This window comes from Oncorhynchus nerka, linkage group LG2 (assembly GCF_034236695.1).
Source record: "Oncorhynchus nerka isolate Pitt River linkage group LG2, Oner_Uvic_2.0, whole genome shotgun sequence".
Classification (NCBI taxonomy): domain Eukaryota; kingdom Metazoa; phylum Chordata; class Actinopteri; order Salmoniformes; family Salmonidae; genus Oncorhynchus; species Oncorhynchus nerka.
The window spans coordinates 77,799,248-77,821,061 of record NC_088397.1 but is presented as its reverse complement, the minus strand read 5'-3'; the positions used below and the strand labels follow the sequence as shown (position 1 = coordinate 77,821,061).

At 41.5% G+C, this 21,814-nt stretch overlaps 1 protein-coding gene across 1 annotated transcript; it reads right to left on the bottom strand.

The window, feature by feature from the left end:
• Positions 1 to 551: 551 nt before the first annotated feature.
• LOC115142827 (calcium/calmodulin-dependent protein kinase type 1D-like) lies at positions 552 to 21,454 on the bottom strand. Its single transcript, XM_029682597.2, has 13 exons — positions 21,373 to 21,454; positions 20,061 to 20,166; positions 15,643 to 15,768; positions 15,474 to 15,548; positions 15,024 to 15,162; positions 14,569 to 14,692; positions 14,189 to 14,264; positions 13,848 to 13,960; positions 3,091 to 3,169; positions 2,838 to 2,925; positions 2,386 to 2,705; positions 2,150 to 2,261; positions 552 to 1,988 (listed from the first exon to the last, which is right to left on the bottom strand). The coding sequence occupies exons 2-12, from the start codon at positions 20,144 to 20,146 to the stop codon at positions 2,189 to 2,191; spliced, it is 1,299 nt and encodes a 432-aa protein (XP_029538457.1). The 5' UTR covers positions 20,147 to 20,166; positions 21,373 to 21,454; the 3' UTR covers positions 552 to 1,988; positions 2,150 to 2,188.
• Positions 21,455 to 21,814: the final 360 nt, after the last annotated feature.

Here is a 21,814-nt window from a genome sequence, read left to right as displayed (position 1 = left end):
CACACATACCTCTATATATATATATAAATAAAAGTACATTCGTTTTCCATAGGTCAATAACCATTAGTCATAGACAATTATACATTGCAAATACAGTAGCAGTCAAAAGTTTGGACACACCTGCTCATTGAAGGGTTTTTATTTCTTTTGACTATTTTCTACATTGTATAATAGTAGTGAAGACATCAAAACTATGAAATAACACATACGGAATCATGTAATAACCAAAAAAGTGTTTAACAAATAAAAATATATTTTAGATTCTTCAAAGAAGCCACCCTTTGCCTTGATGACGGCTTTGCACACTCTTTTCATTCGCTCACCCAAACAAGGGCACTGCGTTCATCCACCTCTGGCCTGCTCGCCTCCCTACCACTGAGGAAGTACAGTTCCCGCTCAGCCCAGTCAAAACTGTTCGCTGCTCTGGCCCCCCAATGGTGGAACAAACTCCCTCACGACGCCAGGACAGCGGAGTCAATCACCACCTTCCGGAGACACCTGAAACCCCACCTCTTTAAGGAATACCTAGGATAGGATAAAGTAATCCCTCTCACCCCCCCCCCCCCCCCCTTAAAAGATTTAGATGCACTACTGTTCCACTGGATGTCATAAGGTGAATGCACCAATTTGTAAGTCGCTCTGGATAAGAGCGTCTGCTAAATGACTTAAATGTAAATGTAAATGAGGTGTGTTGGAGCAAACCACAATTATCTACAACAGGTGGTTACCTGGAATGCATTTACATTGAAAGTTGATGAAACTGCCACTCATGAGGACCCAGCGTTACTTCTGCTGCAGAGGATAAGTTCATTAGAGTTACCAGCCTCAGAAATTGCAGCCCAAATAAATTATTCACAGAGTTCAAGTAACGGACAGATCTCAACATTAACTGTTCAGAGGAGACTGTGTGAATCAGGCCTTCATGGTCAAATTTCTGCAAAGAAACCACTACTAAAGGACACCAATAAGAAGAAGAGACTTGCTTGGGACAAGAAACACGAGCAATGGACATTAGACCGGTGGAAATCTTTTCTTTGGTCTGATGAGTCCAAATTTGAGATTTTTGTTTCCAACCGCTGTGTCTTTCTGAGACGCCGAGTAGGTGAACGGATGATCTCTGCATGTGTAGTTCTTACTGTGAAGAATGGAGGAGGAGGTGTGATGATGCTTTGCTGGTGACACTGTCAGTGATTTATTTAGAATTCAAGGCACACTTAACCAGCATGGCTACCACAGCATTCTGAAGCGATACGCCATCCCACCTGGTTTGCGCTTACTGGGACTATAATTTGTTTTCAATAGAACAATGACCCAAAACACATCTCTAGGCTGTGACAGGGCTACTTGACCAAGAAGAAGAGTGATGGAGTGCTGCATCAGATGACCTGGACTCCACAATCACCCGACCTCAACCCAATTGAGATGTTTGGGATGATTGAAGGAAAAGCAGCTAACAAGTGCTCAGCATATGTGGGAACTCCTTCAAGACTGCTGGAAAAGCATTCCAGGTGAAGCTGGTTGAGAGAATGTCAAGTTTTGTTTAACACTTTTTTTGGTTACTACTTGATTCCATACGTGTTATTTCATAGTTTTGACATCTTCACTATTATTCTACTATGTAGAAAACAGTCAAAATAAAGAAAAACCCTTGAATGAGTAAGTGTGTCCAAACTGGTACTGCATGACAGAATGTGCACTTCTAAAGCTTCATCGACAGTAGCTTGGGTCAGAGAAATTAAAGTTTGCATTTGTGTGTGTGAGTGCATACATTTGTGCGTGAGTGTAAATGTACTGCACTGTAATTGGGTATGAACCCCAGGTCTTCCTGTGTTCTCCTCTGGAGAAGGTTCAGGCCCCGGGTCCTTGCTATGGGCCCCTGGAAATCTCAGAAGAGCACTACAGAAATGAACCAGCAGGAGGTAGCAGACAGACACCTGTAGAGCAGCAAGGAGTGGCTCAAACTTATTGACTTCAACACTGCAGAAACACTGGAGAGAGAGAAGGGGGGTTCACATGAAGATTCATATAATTAAAGTGAGAAAGTTGGGTGTTTTCCTATCAACTTATCAACTTATCTCTCTGTATTTTGTTTATTGTGTGCATGAGTGTATTCAAAAGAACATGCATTGTGTATATGAGACCAATTTACCTTGACGTAGTTGAAACAATCCTCAGGCCAATCAACCAATCACATGACAGAACACACCCCAGTTTGCATCGTCTGGCCATTCCTATTGGTCACCCTGTCCATGGCGTCACAGCTGAAACACGAAATTTAAAAGCAGAGCCTTCAGAACCACAGATTCTACACTTAGTGGACATATCTGAACCCCCCCCCCCCCCCCGACAGCTACATTCCCCTCCACTCAGTCCACTTGGACTCACCTCTTAGCTGCCGTGAATGAGGAGCAATTCTCTGCGTTATAGGTCTCCATGACGACCGGCGCGTGCATGGGCTCGCTGTGACTGGCTCTCAGGCCCCGGTACTGTGCCTCTGGGGGGGTCATGTGACACACTGGGATCGGGAGGTTGCTGGTGGAGTCAACATCCTCTGTGGTGATGTTGTTGACACCCCGCAGGGGATTCTGGGAGTTGCAGGGGTTGATGGCTATGGCAGGGATGGGAGGGAGAGGGGCGTCGGGGTCGGCGTGGGCCAACTGCAGCTTCTTTATGTGTTTGATGGCTGCTGTGGCATTGAAGGCTTGCTGTAACACACACAAACACACAGGAATATTAGCATTCATATGTTTGTATAAATAATTGGGTTTTGTTAATAATAATAATATAATAAATGTATGTATGCTAGCATACTGTATGTCGCCTCATATGTTGCTCACCCTCCATTTGGACTTGGCAAAGTTCCTCTGGATCTGCATGCTGACTGATTTATAGATGTCCTGATCCCTCACTGTCTTTCCAATGACCCTGCAACAGGAAATGACATTGATAGGGTCACCAGGAACTAGTAATAAACAGGAAAGAGTGAGCTACCTAGACACTGATCTGAGGTCAGTTTTCTATTTTCCTCCTCTGATGGTTATAGTTAAGATGAGCAGAGGATATGCAACAGGATCTGTGTGTGTGACTCACCAGGGGTGTCTGAGGGCCTGTTCTGTGGTGAACCGTTTGTTAGGGTGCTTCTGCATCATGTTCCGGATGAAGTCTTTCGCTATGGAAACAGAGACAGACAGAAACATCAACAACTGACATGGAACTTTCAGCCTTCTAAAAATTATGAATATCTTTAATATATACAGTACCAGACAAAAGTTTGGACACACCTACTCATTCAATGGTTTTTCTTTATTTTTTAAAACTATTTTCTACATTGTAGAATAATAGTGAAGACATCAAAACTGTGAAATAACACATGGAATCATATAGTAAACAAGAAAGTGTTAAAACAAATCAAAATATATTTTATTTTTGCGATTCTTCAAAGCAGCCACCCTTTCCCTTGATGACGGATTTGCACACTCTTGGCATTCTCTCAACCAGCTTCATGAGGTAGTCACCTGGAATGCATTTCAATTAACAAGTGTGCCTTGATAAAAGTTAATTTGTGGAATTTCTTTCCTTCTTAACACGTTTGAGCCAATCAGTTATGAGAAGGTAGGGATAGTATACAGAGATAGCCCTATTTGGTAAAAGACCAAGTCCATATTATGGCAAGAACAGCTCAAATAAGCAAAGAGAAACTACAGTCCATCATTGCTTTAAGACATGAAGGTCAGTCAATACGGAACATATCTGTCACGACTTCTTCCGAAGTCGGTGCCTCTCCTTGTTCGGGCGGTGTTCGGCGGTCGATGACGCCGGTCTTCTAGCCATCGCCGATCCATTTTTCATTTTCCATTTGTTTTGTCTCGTTTTTCCCACACACCTGGTTTTCATTTCCCAATTACTGGTCATGTATTTAACCCTCTGTTTCCCCCATGTCTTTGTGTGTGATTGTTTATTGTTAAGGTCGGTACGTTTCCGACTGGTTTGTTCCGGGTGCTGTGTTCACCCGTGTTGTATGGTAACCATTATTGTTCGCACATTGATTTAGTTACTTTGTGCTATTTTCGCAAGTAAAGTGCGTTTTTCACTCATCTCTGCTCTCCTGCGCCTGACTTCATGCACCAGCTACACCCACCGCCTGACAATATCAAGAACTTTGAAAGTTTCTTCAAGTGAAGTCATCAAGCCATCAAAACCATCAAGCTCTATGATGACACTGGCTCTCATGAGGACCGCCACAGGAAAGGAACACCCAGAGTTACCTCTGCTGCAGAGGATAAGTTCATTAGAGTTACCAGCCTCAAAAATTGCAGCACAAATAAATGCTTCAAAGTTCAAGTAACAGATGCATCTCAACATCAACTGTTCAGAGGAGACTGCGTGAATCAGGCCTTCATGGTCGAATTGCTGCAAAGAAACCACTACTAAAGGACACCAATAAGAAGAAGAGACTTGCTTGGGCCAAGAAACACAAGCAATAGACATTAGACCGGTGGAAGTCTGTCCTTTGGTCTGATGAGTCCAAATTCTAGATTTTTGTTTCCAACCGCCGTGTCTTTGTGAGATGCAGAGTAGGTGTATGGATGATTTCTGCATGTGTGGTTCCCACTAGAGGTTGACCGGCATGGCCGATTAATTATGGCTGATTTCAAGTTTTCATAACAATCGGTAATCATAATTTTTGGACGCTGATTATGGCCGATTACATTGCACTCCACGAAGAGACTGCATGGCAGTGTCACGTTCTGACCTTAGTTCCTTTGTTTTTGTTTTAGTATGGTCAGGGCGTGAGTTGGGGTGGGCAGTCTGTTTTTCTATGTTGGTTTTTGTGTTCGGCCTAGTATGGGTCTCAATCATAGGCAGGTGTCGTTAGTTGTCTCTGATTGAGAATCATACTTAGGTAGCCTTTCGTGAGTGTTTATTTCCTTTTTAGTGTTTTGTCATTCACCTTACGGGACTGTTCGTTTGTTGTTTATTGTTTTTGTTCAGTGTTCATTTTGCTTCATTAAATTATGGACACTTACCACGCTGCGTTTTGGTCCTCCGAACATTCTCGCTACTCCTCCTCAGAAGAGGAGGACGAGATCCCTTACAGGCAGGCTGACCTGACCACCTGTTATGCGAGTGCAGCAAGGAGCCAAGGTAAGTTGCTATCTAGCATTAACTTCTTAAGGCTGAGATCCCGTTAACGGGATCGATACAGCCAGTGAAAGTGCAGGGCGCCAAATTCAAACAGAAACTTCATAATTAAAATTCCTCCAAACATACAAGTATTTTACACCATTTTAAAGATAAACTTGCTGTTAATCCCACCACAGTGTCCGATTTCAAAAAGGCTTTATGACGAAAGCACACCATTTGATTATGTTAGGTCAGTACTAGAGGTTGACCGATTTATCGGAATGGCCGAATAATTAGGGTCCATTTCAAGTTTTCATAACAACCGGAAATCGGTATTTTTGTACGACAATTTTTTTTAATACAAATTTTATTTTACAACTTTATTTAACGAGGCAAGTCAGTTATGAACAAATTCTTATTTTCAATGACGGCCTAGGAACGGTGGGTTAAATGCCTTGTTCAGGGGCAGAACGACAGATTTTTACCTGGTCAGTTCAGGGATTCAATCTTGCAACCTTACGGTTAACTAGTCCAATGCTCTAACCACCTCCCTCACGAGGAGCCTGCCTTTTACGAGAATGCAGTAAGAAGCCAAGGTAAGTTGCTAGCTAGCATTAAACTTATCTCATAAAAACAATCAATCATAATCACTAGATGATATTACTAGTTTATCTAGCATGTCCTGCGTTGCATATAATCGATGAGGTGCGCATTCGCGAAAAAGGACTGTCGTTGCGCCAACGTGTACCTAACCATAAACATCAATGCCTTTCTTAAAATCAATACACAGAAGTATATATTTTTAAACCTGCATATTTAGCTAAAATAAAGGTTAGCAGGCAATATTAACCAGCTGAAATTGTGTCACTTCTCTTGTGTTCATTGCACGCAGAGTCAGGGTGTATGCAACAGTTTGGGCCACCTGGCTCATTGCGAACTAATTTGCCAGAATTTTACGTAATTATGACATAACATTGAAGGTTGTGCAATGTAACAGCAATATTTAGACTTAGGGATGCCATCCGTTAGATAAAATATGGAACGATTCCTTATTTCACTGAAAGAATAAACGTTTTGTTTTCAAAATGATAGTTTCTGGATTCGACCATATTAATGACCTAAGGCTCGTATTCTGAGTGCTATTATTTTATAATTAAGTCTATGATTTGATAGAGCAGTCTGACTGAGCGGTGGTAGGCACCAGCAGGCTCGTAAGCATTCATTCAAACAACACTTTTGTGCGTTTTGCCAGCAGCTCTTCGCAATGCTTCAAGCATTGCGCTGTATATGACATCAAGCCAATCAACTCCCGAGATTAGGCTGGTGTAAACGATGTGAAATGGCTAGTTAGTTAGCGGGGTGCGCGCTAATAGCATTTCAAACGTCACTCGCTCTGAGACTTGGAGTGGTTGTTCCCCTTGCTCTGCATGGGTAACGCTGCTTCTGTCACGTCCTGACCTTAGTTCCTTTTTTATGTCTCTATTTTAGTTTGGTCAGGGCGTGAGTTGGGGTGGGCATTCTATGTTTTTGTTCTATGTTTTGTATTTCTGGTTTTGGCCGGGTATGGTTCCCAATCAGAGGCAGCTGTCAATCGTTGTCTCTGATTGAGAACCATACTTAGTGGGAAAACAGGCTGCCCATGATTTGTGGGTAGTTGTTTTCTGTCTTTGTATTAGTTACCAGACGGAACTGTTTCGGTTGTTCTTTTTGTTTGCTTTGTATTGTAGTGTTCAGTTCAGTTTAATAAAATGACGAACACTTACCACGCTGCATATTGGTCCGATCCTTCCTACTCCTCCTCAGAAGAGGAGGAAAACCGTTACAGCTTCGAGGGTGGCTGTTGTCGGTGTGTTCCTGGTTCGAGCCCAGGTAGCGGCGAAGAGAGGGATCGAAGCTATACTGTTATACTGGCAATACTAAAGTGCCTATAAGAACATCCAATAGTCAAAGGTATATGAAATACAAATCGTATAGAGAGAAATAGTCCTATAATTCCTATAATAACTACAACCTAAAACTTCTTACCTGGGAATATTGAAGACTCATGTTAAAAGGAACAACCAGCTTTCATATGTTCTCATGTTCTGAGCAAGGAACTTAAATGTTAGCTTTCTTACATGGCACATATTGCACTTTTACTTTTTTCTCCAACACGTTGTTTTTGCATTATTTAAACCAAATTGAACATGTTTCATTATTTATTTGAGGCTAAATTGATTTTATTGATGTATTATATTATGTTAAAATAAGTGTTCATTCAATATTGTTGTAATTGTCATTATTACAAATAGAAAAGTTGTTTTATTTTATTTTTTAAATCGGCCGAATAATCGGTGGCTGCTTTTTTTGGTCCTCCAATAATCGGTACCGGCGTTGAAAAATCATAATTGTTCGACCTCTAGTCAGTACCTAGTCACAGAAAAACACAGCCATTTTTCCAGCCAAAGAGAGGAGTCACAAAAAGCAGAAATATAGATAAAATGAATCACTAACCTTTGATGATCTTCATCAAATGACACTCATAGGACTTCATCTTACACAATACATGTATGTTTTGTTTGATAAAGTTCATATTTATATCCAAAAATCTCAGTTTACATTGGCGCGTTACGTTCAGTAATGTTTTGCTTCCAAAAACATCCGGTGATTTTGCAGAGAGCCACATAATTTTACAGAAATACTCATAATAAACATTGATAAAAGATACAAGTGTTATGCATGGAACTTTAGATAAACTTCTCCTTAATGCAACCGCTGTGTCAGATTTAAAAAAAACTTTATCGAAAAAGCACACCATGCTATAATCTGAGTACAGCGCTCAGAGACCAAAACAAGTCATACAGATATCCGCCATGTTGTGGAGTCAACAGAAGTCAGAAATAGCATTATAAATATTCACTTACCTTTGATGATCTTCATCAGAATGCACTCCCAGCAATCCCAGTTCCACAATAAATGTTTGTTTTGTTTGAAAAAGTCCATAATTTATGTCCAAATACCTCCTTTTTGCTCGCGCCATTAGTTCACAAATCCAAATTCACGATGAGCAGGCCAGACGAAAAGTCAAAAAATTCCATTAAAGTTTGTAGAAACATGTCAAACGATGTATAGAATCCATCTTTAGGATGTTTTTAACATAAATCTTCAATAATGTTTCAACCGGAGAATTCCTTTGTCTTTAGAAATGCAATGGAATGCAGCTACCTCTCACGGGAGCGCGCCTGACTGAGCTCATGGCCTTCTGGCAGACCGCTTACTCAATCAGCTCTTATTCTCTCCTCCTTCACAGTAGAAAGCTGAAACAAGGTTCTAAAGACTGTTGACATCTAGAGGAAGCCTTAGGAAGTGCAATTGGACCTAATTTACACTATCTTGGATAAGCAAAGAGTTGAAGAACTACAAACCTCAGATTTCCCACTTCCTGGTTGGATTTTTTTCTCAGGTTTTTGCCTGCCATATGAATTTTGTTATGCTCACAGACATCATTCAAACAGTTTTAGAAACTTCAGAGTATTTTTGATCCAAATCTACTAATAGTATGCATATCTTAGCTTCTGGGCCTAAGTAGCAGGCAGTTTACTCTGGGCACCTTATTCATCCAAGCTACTCAATTACTGCCCCCCAGCCATAAGAAGTTAAACTTATCTTATAAAAAACAATCAATCTTAACATAATTACTAGTTAACTACACATGGTTGATGATATTACTAGATTAACTAGCTTGTCAAGTATTGCAAATAATCAATGCAGTGCCTGTTAATTTATCATCGACTCACAGCCTACTTCGCCAAACGGGGGATGATTTAACAAGCGCATTCGCCAAAAAAGCACCATCGTTGCACGAAAGTACCTAACCATAAACATGAATGCCTTTCTTAAAATCAATACACAAGTATATATTTTTAAATCTGCATATTTAGTTAAAAGAAATTCATGTTAGCGGGCAAGATTAACTAGGGAAATTGTGACACTTCTCTTGCGTTCTGTGCAAGCAGAGTCAGGGTATATGCAGCAGTTTGGGACGCCTGGCTCGTTGCGATCTGTGTGAGGACCATTCCTAAAAGAGACCTTAATTAATTTGCCAGAATTTTACATAACTATGACATGACATTGAAGGTTGTGCAATGTAACAGCAATATTTAGACTTATGGATGCCACCCGTTCGATAAAATACGGAACAGTTCCGTATTTCACTGAAAAAATAAACGTTTTGTTTTCTAAATGATAGTTTCCGGACCATAATAATGATCTAAGGCTCGTATTTCTATGTGTTTTTTATATTAGAATTAAGTCTATGATTTTATATTTGATAGAGCAGTCTGACTAAGCGGTGGTAGGCAGCAGCAGGCTCGTAAGCATTCATTCAAACAGCACTTTCCTGCTTTTGCCAGCAGCTCTTCACAATGCTTGAAACACAGCTCTGTTTATGACTTCAAGCCTATCAACTCCTGAGATTAGGCTGGCAATACTATAGTGCTTATAAGTACATCCAATAGTCAAGGGTATATGAAATACAAATGGTATAGAGATAAATAGTCTTATAATTCCAATAATAACTAGAACCTAAAACGTCTTAACTGGGAACATTGAAGACTCATGTTAAAAGGAACCACCAGCTTTCATATGTTCTCATGTTCTGAGCAAGGAACTTAAACGCTAGCTTTTTTACATGGCACATATTGCACTTTTACTTTCTTCTCCAACACTGTGTTTTTGCATTATTTAAACCAAATTGAACATGTTTCATTATTTATTTGGGACTAAATGGATTTTTATTTATGTATTATATTAAGTTAAAATAAAAGTGTTCATTCAGTATTGTTGTAATTGTCATTATTACAAATATATATATTTTTAAAAAATCGTCCGATTAATCGGTATCGGCTTTTTTTGGGTCGGTAATCGGTATTGGTATTGGCATTGAAAAATCATAATTGGTCGACCTCTAGTTCTCACCGTGAAGCATGGAGGAGGAGGTGTGTTGGTGCTTTGCTGGTGACACTGTCTGTGATTTATTTAGAATTCAAGGCACACTTAACCAGCATGGCTACCACAGCATTCTGCAGCGATACCCCATCCCAGTTGGTTGAGAGAATGCCAAGAATGTACAAAGCTGTCATCAAGGCAAAGGGTGGCTACTTTGAACAATCTCAAATATAAAATAGATTTTGATTTGTTTAACCCTTTTTTGGTTTCTCCATGATTCCATGTGTTATTTTATAGTTTTGATGTCTTCACTATTATTCTACATTGTAGAAAATAGTAAAAAATAAAGAGAAAAATAAAGATTGGCTTAACGCACCACCACTAATGACCTGTGGAGCTTTTCAAAGTAATGTTTTCTTCACCTCAAACAGCAAGCAAACCATGTCTGTTTTTACATCCATTGAGAATTACAATAGTTCCTCAATGTATTTGAAAAATCTTTCCAGCTCTCTCCCTTTCGATAACCCCCTCAGCATGAAAGGGAAAAATGTCATGCTCTGATCCTGTGGAAACGTCATAAAAAAGGCCTATCAGTGCTTGACTTGGACTGAAATAAGTTCAGGTACTAATTTTGGGTATTGGTACTGTTGATATTGAAATGCAGGAGCTCCACAATACTTTTGAGCTAATATTCTATAAGAGGAAGAAGAGCTCAAGCAGTAGAACATTTGAGGTGCCAGTACCCAGCTCCGGTGAGCTGCTTCCCAAGTCAAGCACTGCTTCTTATCTCTTGGGCAAATAGCCTACAGCTGTGTCTGTCCTGAGCTTACTGGCATGGGAAACTCTGAGGGCCCAGAGTATTTTGTACAATGTTGCGCAAACTTCGGGCCGGACCCAAGTTAATAGTTGACACAATGTTTTAAATTTCGTTTCACAAAAATATGCACATGAACACCATAACTGGCACGCAGAACGGTAGAAATGGTAAGATAAAATGACATTCCACATGAGAAATGTTGCAGACTCCTCGTGTAGGCTATAACCGACAACTTCAGGAGAGTAGTAGCAGAATCAGCAAAAGTCAGCAGGAGTGGGAGGAGAATAGTTGGGTCAGTTTTCTTCTGGTTATCTAGATCTCTGGTGCCCTCTTGAGGCATCAAACCGTAAGCTTAAGCATCAGACAAGCTCAATGCATATAGTTGATTTTATACACATTTAATTTTTTATTTTTGGGGGATTTTTTACACATAGGGTGTGTCTATATATGGAAAAAATACACGTTCGTGTCATCGATTGGTCGAAAGAACAGACGACTTTCGGTCTAACAAGATTTTTTTTTTTTGTCAGGTAGCCCTACTATGTACGGAGTCAATCACCACCTTCCGGAGACACCTGAAACCCCACCTCTTTAAGGAATACCTAGGATAGGATAAAGTAATCCTTCTCCCCTTCCCCCCTTAAAAGACCTAGATGCACTATTGTAAAGTGGCTGTTCCACTGGATGTCATAAGGTGAAAGCACCAATTTGTAAGTCGCTCTGGATAAGAGCGTCTGCTAAATGACTTAAATGTAAATGTAAATGTACATAAGTAGATATTATCAAAAGGGACATCTTTTTTTCTAATTAAACAATGGGCAGTTTGGGTCGCGGTTTGATGTTTTTGTTGTAAATGTCTAGCCTGCAAAGTTGCTGTTTTTTTATATGGTCTGTGCGCTGATTGAGTTTGACACCCCTGGGCTAGCTTTCTATGTAGCAAGCTATTTATTTAGCAAGATAAAAACACGGAGTCTAACGTTAGCTAGCTAGCTAGCTGCTGGGAGGATGTCATGTCATTGGAGGAGTGGGTGAATGCCGACTTTTCCCCCACATTCATTTTTTTTGGCTACAGCTAGAGCTGCTGCAGGTGTCATTTGGTTAACTAGCGAGAAATGTGAATCGCTTTGCTAGCTAGCTAGCTACAGTATGCTAACTTGAACGACTGTTATCCACAGTTAGCATACCTCTTAGTTGTCAATCAAATGTATTTGGCATGATCAAATGGGCAGGCAGGCAAGTTCTCATTCAGTTGTCAAAAAGTGGGTTTGGACAAGCATGCATTGGCATGCAGACTGCAGAAAGACAAGCAGGCTACTGTTCCTCATCATTTATCAGTGCAATATTGACGGGCAACTAGCTGAAAAAGTTTGAGAGGGTTTATCTAATGTTCCCTCAATAGATTTGAGCTAATCTTGCCCTAGCTAGCATTAATTGCTGATCTTGTTGATGTACATAGTGAACTGAGGGAGAGATAGCCTACCTTTTCATGGTTGTTTGATCACTAGTACTGTGAAGTTCTCAAATGTAGGACTCCTGTGGCACATATTTGCAGAAATCCATTCGGGTGTATTTTGTGGTTTCTAGTGATCTAAAGTTGCTCTGTTGCTATTGCCTGTAAACACACAATCCAGCTCAAAGTGAATGATGGCAGACCCGTGTGGCAAATGGCTAATTTGCATATAGGCCTACTGTAGCTCTGATTGGCTATAGCGCACCCGTCTGCGTAGACTCTGGACAGGACAGATATTTTTATTCGGTTTTATTTTCTGCAGTGTCTATTAGTGTCCAAACGCACGGACGCTTTCACACTCTATATTGCTATAGAATTTTCACAAATGCCTTACTCTACATCTGTAATGTCTGCTTCCAACTCACACTCTCAAACACATAGATCCCCTGAACGCAGCTCACTTTCCAGCCCACACTCTCAAACACATAGATCCCCTGAACGCAGCTCACTTTCCAGCCCACACTCTCAAACACATAGATCCCCTGAACGCAGCTCACTTTCCAGCCCACACTCTCAAACACATAGATCCCCTGAACGCAGCTCACTTTCCAGCCCACACTCTCAAACACATAGATCCCCTGAACGCAGCTCACTTTCCAGCCCACACTCTCAAACACATAGATCCCCTGAACGCAGCTCACTTTCCAGCCCACACTCTCAAACACATAGATCCCCTGAACGCAGCTCACTTTCCAGCCCACACTCTTAAACACATAGATCCCCTGAACGCAGCTCACTTTCCAGCCCACACTCTCAAACACATAGATCCCCTGAACGCAGCTCACTTTCCAGCCCACACTCTCAAACACATAGATCCCTTGAATGCAGGTAACTCTCCAGATCCCAATCACCTGAATTCTGATCACCTGTTCACACACCTGTATGTCATTTACACACACTATTTAGTTCAGTTCTTTGCACCCCATCATTGTGAGGTATTGTTTGTTTTGGTACACATTCTAGTCGGAGCTCTGTTTATTTCCGTATTAGTCCTCCCGTGTATCGTAGTTTTTGGCCATCCTCGCTAACGACACCACCCTGCCTGTACTTTGGCTATTAGATTTCCTGTCAACCTCTTGCCTGATCTCCCGGACTACCTTACTACCCTTTTCCCTGCCTGTACTGTTACCTTTTTGGAGTCCCTGTGTAAGACCTTCTGCCTGCCCCTGGACCCAGCTACCTGCCTCCTCCTGTGGTCCTTTATTAGTAATAAACACCTGCTGCGCCCTGCGCTTGAAACCAGCACTCTGTCTCCCATCGTACTCATTACAACGTCATTCCCAAACATTCTATGAATTTATGAAAACGACCATATCTAAGTGCTCGCTTGTCAGAAAATGTTTTTAAAAAAGGTGTCATATTCTTCTTTGAGGTGTATATGAACAGATTTTAATAAGATTTCATGTTGCTAAAATGCTGTCAGTTCCACTTTAAATACCCTTGTTGTTGATGTGGTGGTATTTGTCTTACCTGACTCAGAGATGTCATCCCAAAAAGGCGAGTGGAAAGCGTAGTCGGCCCTCATGATCTTAGCGAACAGACGTGTCTCGTTGTCCTCAAAGAAGGGAGGGTAGCCACACAGCCTGTCACACAGAGAGAGAGAGGGAACATAGAGTAATTTTACAGAGTTAACACAGAGAGAGAGAGAGGGAACATACAGTCGTTTTTAAAGAGTTAACATAGAATTACAATAACTTTTCCCAAAAGTGATATAGAACTACCATCTCACAATGCAGTCATCCTGATACTATGAAAGGGTTGAGAGGAGGTGCTGGCAGATATAGATCTAGAAGTCCTAGATAGGCACTCACAGGATATATGTGATGACTCCTATGGACCAGCAGTCCACAGCCTTGCTGTAGGGTTTCTGAGCCAGAACTTCAGGGGCTGTAGAGGATCAAATATAAACAGGGTTAGATACCATGCTAATACTATCTAGCGGTGCAATGAAGCTTTACTCTCTATTTCAATGACCAACCATCTAACACACACTTGCTGCATATCTGCATTAAATGAAATCGCATTGGTCACATGCGTTGAATACAACAGTGTAGACTTTACTGTGAAATGCTTGCTTACGAGCCCTCTGCATCATTGGGAAGGGCTCGTAAGCAAGCTTTTCACGGTAAAGTCTACACTTGTTCAACCCATGTGACAAATTTGACTTGATTTGACACACACACTCTCTCACCAACATATCCTGGCGTGCCGCAGGCTGTGGACATCACTCCGTGGTCGGACATCTTGGACAGGCCGAAGTCACTGATCATGATCTTGGAGTTCTCGTCTGAGTCGAAGTATAGCAGGTTCTCTGGCTGCTCTCACACACAGGGAGACAGAGGGGGAGAGGGTCAACAAGCGGCAGAGGAACTGTTCTCTCAACATGGTATACAAAAAATAGATGGGTTCGAGGTTCGCTGTGAGTAAAGTAATGCTCCCTATACTTTCAATGCATTTTCTAGTAAAAAGTGGGTAAATGCTTATGTGTGTTTACCCTCCAATACACCACTGATGATATAGTAACGTGTATGAAACATGTTTGGAGTGGCAAATTGTATATTATTTATTGACCTTTTAGCTACATTAAAATGTACTTTGATCCCCACTCTCTACCAGGTATGTTGACTGTGTGTGTGTGTAACATACCTTGAGGTCCCTGTGCACTATGCTGTTCTCGTGAAGGTAGTTGACTGCTTGCAGTACTTGGCGGACCAGCTGGCTGGCGTCCTTCTCTGTGTACACCCCCCGATCTATGATACGGTCAAACAGCTCTCCACCAGACACCCTAGGAAAGAACACACACACATCAGAATCTCCCCACCATATTCACCATCATCATCCGCATCATCACCATAAACATCCTCGTCATCACCATAAACATCCTCGTCATCACCATAAACATCCTCGTCATCACCATAAACATTATCATCTTTGGCATCACCATCATCAGCATAATCATCATCACCATTCTCATATCCAGCATTTACAACCCTTATTTAACACCCGACTAATACAGCAAGTTCTCTAAAATAGTAACATTTATCTGTAGGCTAATACATGTATTTAGCTTATATAGTGATAAGGGTTTGCACTCACAGCTGCATGACGAGGTAATAGTGTGTCTGAGTCTCATAGAAATCTTCCAGTCCAATCACATTGTCATGTCTTATCCTGAGAGGAAGATTGAGAGATATGTGATGTTAACTTGTTCAGGTGTGAGAGTGTGTAAGAGTATGAGCGTGTGTGTCTGTGTGCGTGTACTCACTTCTTCAGCACAGTGATCTCGTTCTCTAGGTTGCTACAGCTGAGGTGTTTTTTCTTCAGACACTTCAGGGCGTACAGGTTTCCTGTCTTCTTCTCTCGCACCAAATACACCTCGGAGAACGAACCCCTACACACCCACACAGACAGACAGAGAAAAAGGTTAGCAGTAGTAGTAGTAAGGCGCCCCTGGAGGAAATTAGGGCTAAGTCCCTTGCTCATGGGTACATCAATAGATTTTTCAAGTTATCGGCTCTGGTTCTCGAACCAGCGACCTTTCGGTTACTGGCCCAACACTCTAACAGCTAGACTACCTAATGTTATGTGCTGTAGGTGGAGTCACCACCACCCAGCCTCACTAGCCAGGCTCATAGCTGACACACAGCTAGGAACGAGACGAGGGTGTCCCAGATAGAGGCTCAGGTATGGCCTGTGCTCCTGAGGCCTGTGCTCCTAAGGCCTGAGAATAGCAGCAGGGCAGGACTAGTGCTCAAGCACTTTACATAACCCAGCCTGAAGCTCAGGACAGGGACCCCTAAAATGATTGATTGATTGATCTGATAAGATCATTAAAAGTAGTAGTCTGCTCAAGCGGGAGACAACATAACATACATAAACAATTATTGCCGATAAAAACACAATAAAGCCCGGAGGCTTATTTCCATTGTGGTCTTAATTTGTTAATTGTGTCCGTTTGTCTCTGTCTGACCTAGCACAGTCAACCCTGGATGAACCCTGAGCAGGGTGGGTTGTTTCTTCGTCAGACCAAACAAACACCCCAGCCATAACATGACATCAGGAGAGAAGTTAGTGTTAATGCGTGGGAGGGAGCCAAAAGGATCCTAAAGACTCAAAATGGATCTACCCTCCATCTGCTGATTTCCCTGTTTGAAGGAGACCAAGGTGAGGGTAATCCTCTGTTTAGCAGACACTCTGGGCCTGACCGTCACATTACGACACCTGTGAAACCGATGCAATGAGTGTGTTTGTGACCAAAGACATCACTGTCTGGGAGAGACAGACATACAGACAGACACAACTAGGCCTGGGTTCAAATACTGCACTATTTGTTTTCTTTCAAACACTTTGATTGAGCTTGCCACTTCGCTTCCTGGCAAAATGGGACCAATATACTAGTTCCAAAAGTGCAAATTCCTCTCATCTGATATTCCTAAAAGGCTCCATCAGACACTTAACGAACCCAGGTCTGATGAACACACACATACAGATACTTAAATTCACACTCAAACTCACACATGCATGCACACACATTCCCTCACACAGTAAACACACAGACACACAATCCCAGGCCCCTAATCCTATAACAGAGTTAGGATGTTCCTGAGCTGTAATGACGTCATTGCTCACCTGCCTGGCTCACACCTCTCTCTCAACGTCAGCCTCTCATTCACAGCCAGGGATGTTCTGGAGTATAAGCTGCTTGAGGAGAGGCTGATGAGTTGAGCAGGAGCCTCAGATAAACAGGCCTGGGGTCAGCAGACATACCACTCTCACGCTGCAGATATCAGCATTGTGTGGACAACTGGACAACGCTGTTTCTTCTATTTGATTTCGCAAAGCACAACAGACTCTGAAACAGTCATAAAGCCCCCTATACCCCACACATACTGTACATTCAAACACATGGGCTTAATGTATAAACACACACAAAACACCAGTGTTTTCCCTATATGCTGAAGAAAATCCTAGGGGAAACACTGCAAAAACTAATACCAACACATGCACATGCCCACAAGCTGACATGAACACATGGCCGCACACACACACAGACAAGCACACACTCAGGCACAAATACACAACCAAACATGTACGCTCACACACTGGGCAGATATTAGTTAACCATTTTTACTACATTTTTAATGTCCTGTCCTCTTTTGGTTACTGTTGCTATCTCATCTCAAAAATCTCTAAAGAATTGTCTGTACTTGGGTCCTAGTTGAACCATATCTAAAGAGAGAGAAGCTGTATTGTGTGAGCGCCAAGAATTCCACCTCAGTTGATAAAGAAGACCTGCCCTGACCTGGGTCCTGATAATCTGATAATCTGGGTGGAATGTTCAGGCCCGTCCAGGATTATAGTACCAAACTAGGATCCTTCTCTGGAAACCGGTAAAGTAGGTCTCCTGGAGATCCACTCAATCATGTAATAATGGCCCTTTTCTCTGAGTTAAGAAGCTGACAAGAGTCGCTGCCCAGCAACAAAGGTCCACTGAAAACGACCAAGCAAAAAATGTCTGCCGTGCATCACCCAGGTAGGTTCTACATATTAGATTATGTGAATTATCCCAAAAGCTAAATAGTGAAGACATCAAAATTATGAAATAACACATGGAATCACGTACTATCCAAAAAAGTGTTAAACAAATCAAAATAGATTTTAGATTCTTCAAAGTAGACACCCATTGCCTTGATGACAGCTTTGCACACTGTTGGCATTCTCTCAACCAGCTTCACCTGGAATGCTTTTCCAACAGTCTTGAAGGAGTTCCCACATATGTTGAGCACTTGTTGGCTGCTTTTCCTTCACTCTGTGGTCCAACTCATCCCGAACCCTCTCAATTGGGTTGAGGTCGGGTGATTGTGGAGGCCAGGTCATCTGATGCAGCACTTCATCACTCTCCTTCTTGGTCAAATAGCCCTTACACAGCCTGGAGGTGTGTTGGGTTATTGTCCTGTTGAAAAACAAATGATAGTCCAACTAAGTGCAAACCAGATGGGATGGGGTAACGCTGCAGAATGCTGTGGTAGAAATGTTGGTTAAGTGTTCCTTAAATTCTAAATAAATCACAGACAGTGTCACCAGCTAAGCACCCCCACACCATCACACCTCCTCCTCCATGCTTCACGGTGGGAACCACACATGCAGAGATCTTCGTTCACTTACTCTGCATCTCATAAAGACATGGCGGTTGGAAACAAAAATCTAAAATTTGGACTTATCACACTAAAGGACAGATTTCCACCGGTCTAATGTCAATTGCTCGTGTTTTTTGGCCCAAGCAAGTCTCTTCTTATTGGGGTCCTTTAGTAGTGTTTTCTTTGCAGCAATTCAACCATGAAGGCCTGATTCACGCAGTCTCTGAGTAGTTGATGTTGAGATGTGTCTGTTACTTGAACTCTGTAAATATTTTTTTTGGTGCTGCAATTTTTGAGGCTGGTAACTCTAATGAACTTCTGCAACAGAAGTAACTGGGTCTTCCTTTCCTGTGGTGGTCCTCGTGAGAGCCTGTTTCATCCCAGTGCTTGATGGTTTTTGCGACTTCACTTGAAGAAACTTTCAAAGTTATTGACATTTTCATTAAAGTAATGATGGACTGTCATTTTCTTTGCTTATTTGAGCTGTTCTTTCCATAATATGGACTTGGTATTTTACCAAATAGGGCCTTCTTCTGTATACCACCCTTACCTGGTCACAACAACTGATTTACTCAAATGCATTAAGAAGGAAAGAAATTCCACAAATTAACAAGGCACACCTGTTAATTGAAATGCATTCCAGTTGACTACCTTATGAAGCTGGTTGAGAGAATGCCAAGAGTGTGCAAAGCTGTCTTGCTACTTTGAAGATTTGTTTAATACTTTTTTGGTTACTACATGATTCCATTTGTGTTATTTCATAGTTTCCACTATTATTATACAATGTAGAAAATAGTAAAAATAAGGAAAAACCCTGGAATGAGTAGGTGTGTCCAAACTTTTGACTGGTACTGTGTATTTATTTATTAATTAAATGTTTTTGGTGTTGGGCAGATAGGTTCCCGATATCCCAACACCATAACTAGCTACAGTACCAAGATGCCATTTCAGGCTATCAATCAAGTTAGAATAGCTAGCTTGTCTAACTATTTTAGCTGTCATGCTGGCTGGCAAGCAATTATTAAATGTACTGAATAAGATTCACATTCCTTTTAAACTTTTACCCAGATTTTAGCAGAAATGCAGAGAAGCCTATTTAGTTTCTTTAAAAAGAAAACACCAGTCAGGAGGATACAGACAGCTCAAGAGGTATGCTTAGATATAAAGAAAATAGAATAGAATTAATCATAATGATTATGGCTCTAGATTGTAGGAAAAAGCTGCTTCAGGTGTATGAAAAGTGCTAAATTCTCCAACTTCCCCGACGGGGGGCCTAGCCCCCTTCAGACCACCGCTCAGCCATACTTTATGTCCCCTCAGATTTTTGGGGTGTGTGAGGGCCCTGCCCAAAAGTAAAAGTGCTTTGAGTTATAAAGTAAAACACATTCAATGGCTTGAGGCACAGAGACAGAGTTCAAATGAAATTAAAACCTAGACACCAAGGTTTGCCTACAGTGTCCCCTTAGAATGATTAAGTGGTGGTTTTAAACACTGACCTGGCTAGGAAAACCCTCCAGGCTCCAATCATATCAGACAAAGTACTTACGATCCCAGCGCTTGTTTGAATTCGAACACATCTCTGATGTTGTTGGTGACTTTCTTCCAACTGCAAGTTATTTCTTTGCGACCCATGTTGTCGTCACTGCAGGCTCCTGGAACAACAACATACAGACAGGCAGGTTTACTCTTCTGTCTCGTTAAGACTGGGCTGTCTTAGATGTATATACCTCGATTTCTGTAAAGACAACCCTCACCACACATAAAGAACATGACCAAACACTTTGGGCCAGTGTTTCACAAATGGCGGGTGGGTACTGGGGACCGACCCACTGGTAGGTCACAGCCAGTTCCTCTTGGGTCACGTCTTAGGACTAATATGGTAGACACATCGTTTGGGCACAAGAAAGTTTGAAAGGCTTCAAGTAGATCACAAAACAAAAAATGTTTGGGGACCACGGCTTTGGTGGATATCTCTGTTAGATACCTTCATTTTGTATACAACCCTGTTTTCCTTACATAAAGCTTGCATGTTCAGTATGAGGTCAGTCATGATTGGGCTAAGCTTGTTTGTACCTATTACTTACAGAAGGCCCAAAGGGGTGCAGGATTAGAGCTGTAATGCCTAGTAATGGTTACTTTTCTACCCCCCCCCCCCCCCTCCTTTCTCTGCCAATTCAGGAAACAGATTACTGCTGATTCCCTGACAAAACCCCAAAACTTGGTCTACTTATCATCCTGACCTTCACATGAGGCAGTTGTTGTGCCTCAAACTCTCACCAAGCTGGTTGTTTATTTTTAAATCAGCATCTGAATAAAAAAGTATCTTAAGCCCCCTTGAGTTCTCTGAATGCCATCAGGCATATCAGGCAACATAGAAAGTGTAGGTAGACCATGGTAGAATTCCATTTTGGGAGAATCTATAAATGGAGTTGGTCGTGTGTCCATTCCATGCAGATTTCTTTTGGTAAGCTTTGTCCAGTTTAAAATGAATCCAAAAAACAACGTCTTTTCCAGATCATTCATAATATCCAGTAGCACTGTGGGAAGAATCCGGTTGATCATCCGATAACATCCATCCAATAGGTCCTCAGAACAGTGCATAAAATGTTCATATTCCTTTTACACATGGATAAATCAGGTGGATGTTGAAAACTATGCCCATATGAAACTGCAGTAAATGGTTCATTACTTGAAGCCAGAGATAGCACTTCATTTCAATTATATAACATGCTCTATTTTATTTTTACAAACAACTTTATTTTCTCTAATAATGTAGCCTAGACTAAACACTGACAGAATAACAAAGTCTTTAGATCTTAATAACTGAATGGAAAAGTAAAATGGCTATTTGTTCTTACCTTAGCTACAGAGAGGAGCGAGCGGACACTTTTTGAGGTATCTCGATAGACCTGCCTGCCTCTTCCCTGCAGACACTTCTGCCGAGCGTCTAGGGGGCGTGTTTTGCGCTCCACATCACTTGCGCTGCAGTCCCCCAACACACCCTGCGCGGTTTATTCGCGACAATGCAGTATAGTGTCAGTGGATAACGTGCTAGTTTACTGTATAGGAAAACAACCCGTAACCTGCCAGATTGGCATATTTTGCTTTAGATGGCCTCATTGTGAACCTATGGCAAGACTATTCAACTACGTAATTGCATTCTGGGGGTGCATGCATTACTTTAAATAACTATATGAGTGCTTTCAATATTGTATTATGTCATAGTATCACGCATTTGCATTTGCAGTATTATAAATTATGAGTAAATTGTTGATAATATCTATCTTTGTTACATCTCAT

What these genes read in the sequence shown, in the direction of transcription:
- LOC115142827 (XM_029682597.2), bottom strand. Translation starts at nt 20,146, where the DNA reads ATGGGTCGCAAAGAAATAACTTGCAGTTGGAAGAAAGTCACCAACAAC. An exon ending in GAGATCACTGTGCTGAAGAA is followed by an intron (nt 15,549 to 15,642) that starts GTGAGTACACGC and finishes TCTTCCTCTCAG; the next exon opens with GATAAGACATGACAATGTGA. An exon ending in TATTACCTCGTCATGCAGCT is followed by an intron (nt 15,163 to 15,473) that starts GTGAGTGCAAAC and finishes GTTCTTTCCTAG; the next exon opens with GGTGTCTGGTGGAGAGCTGT.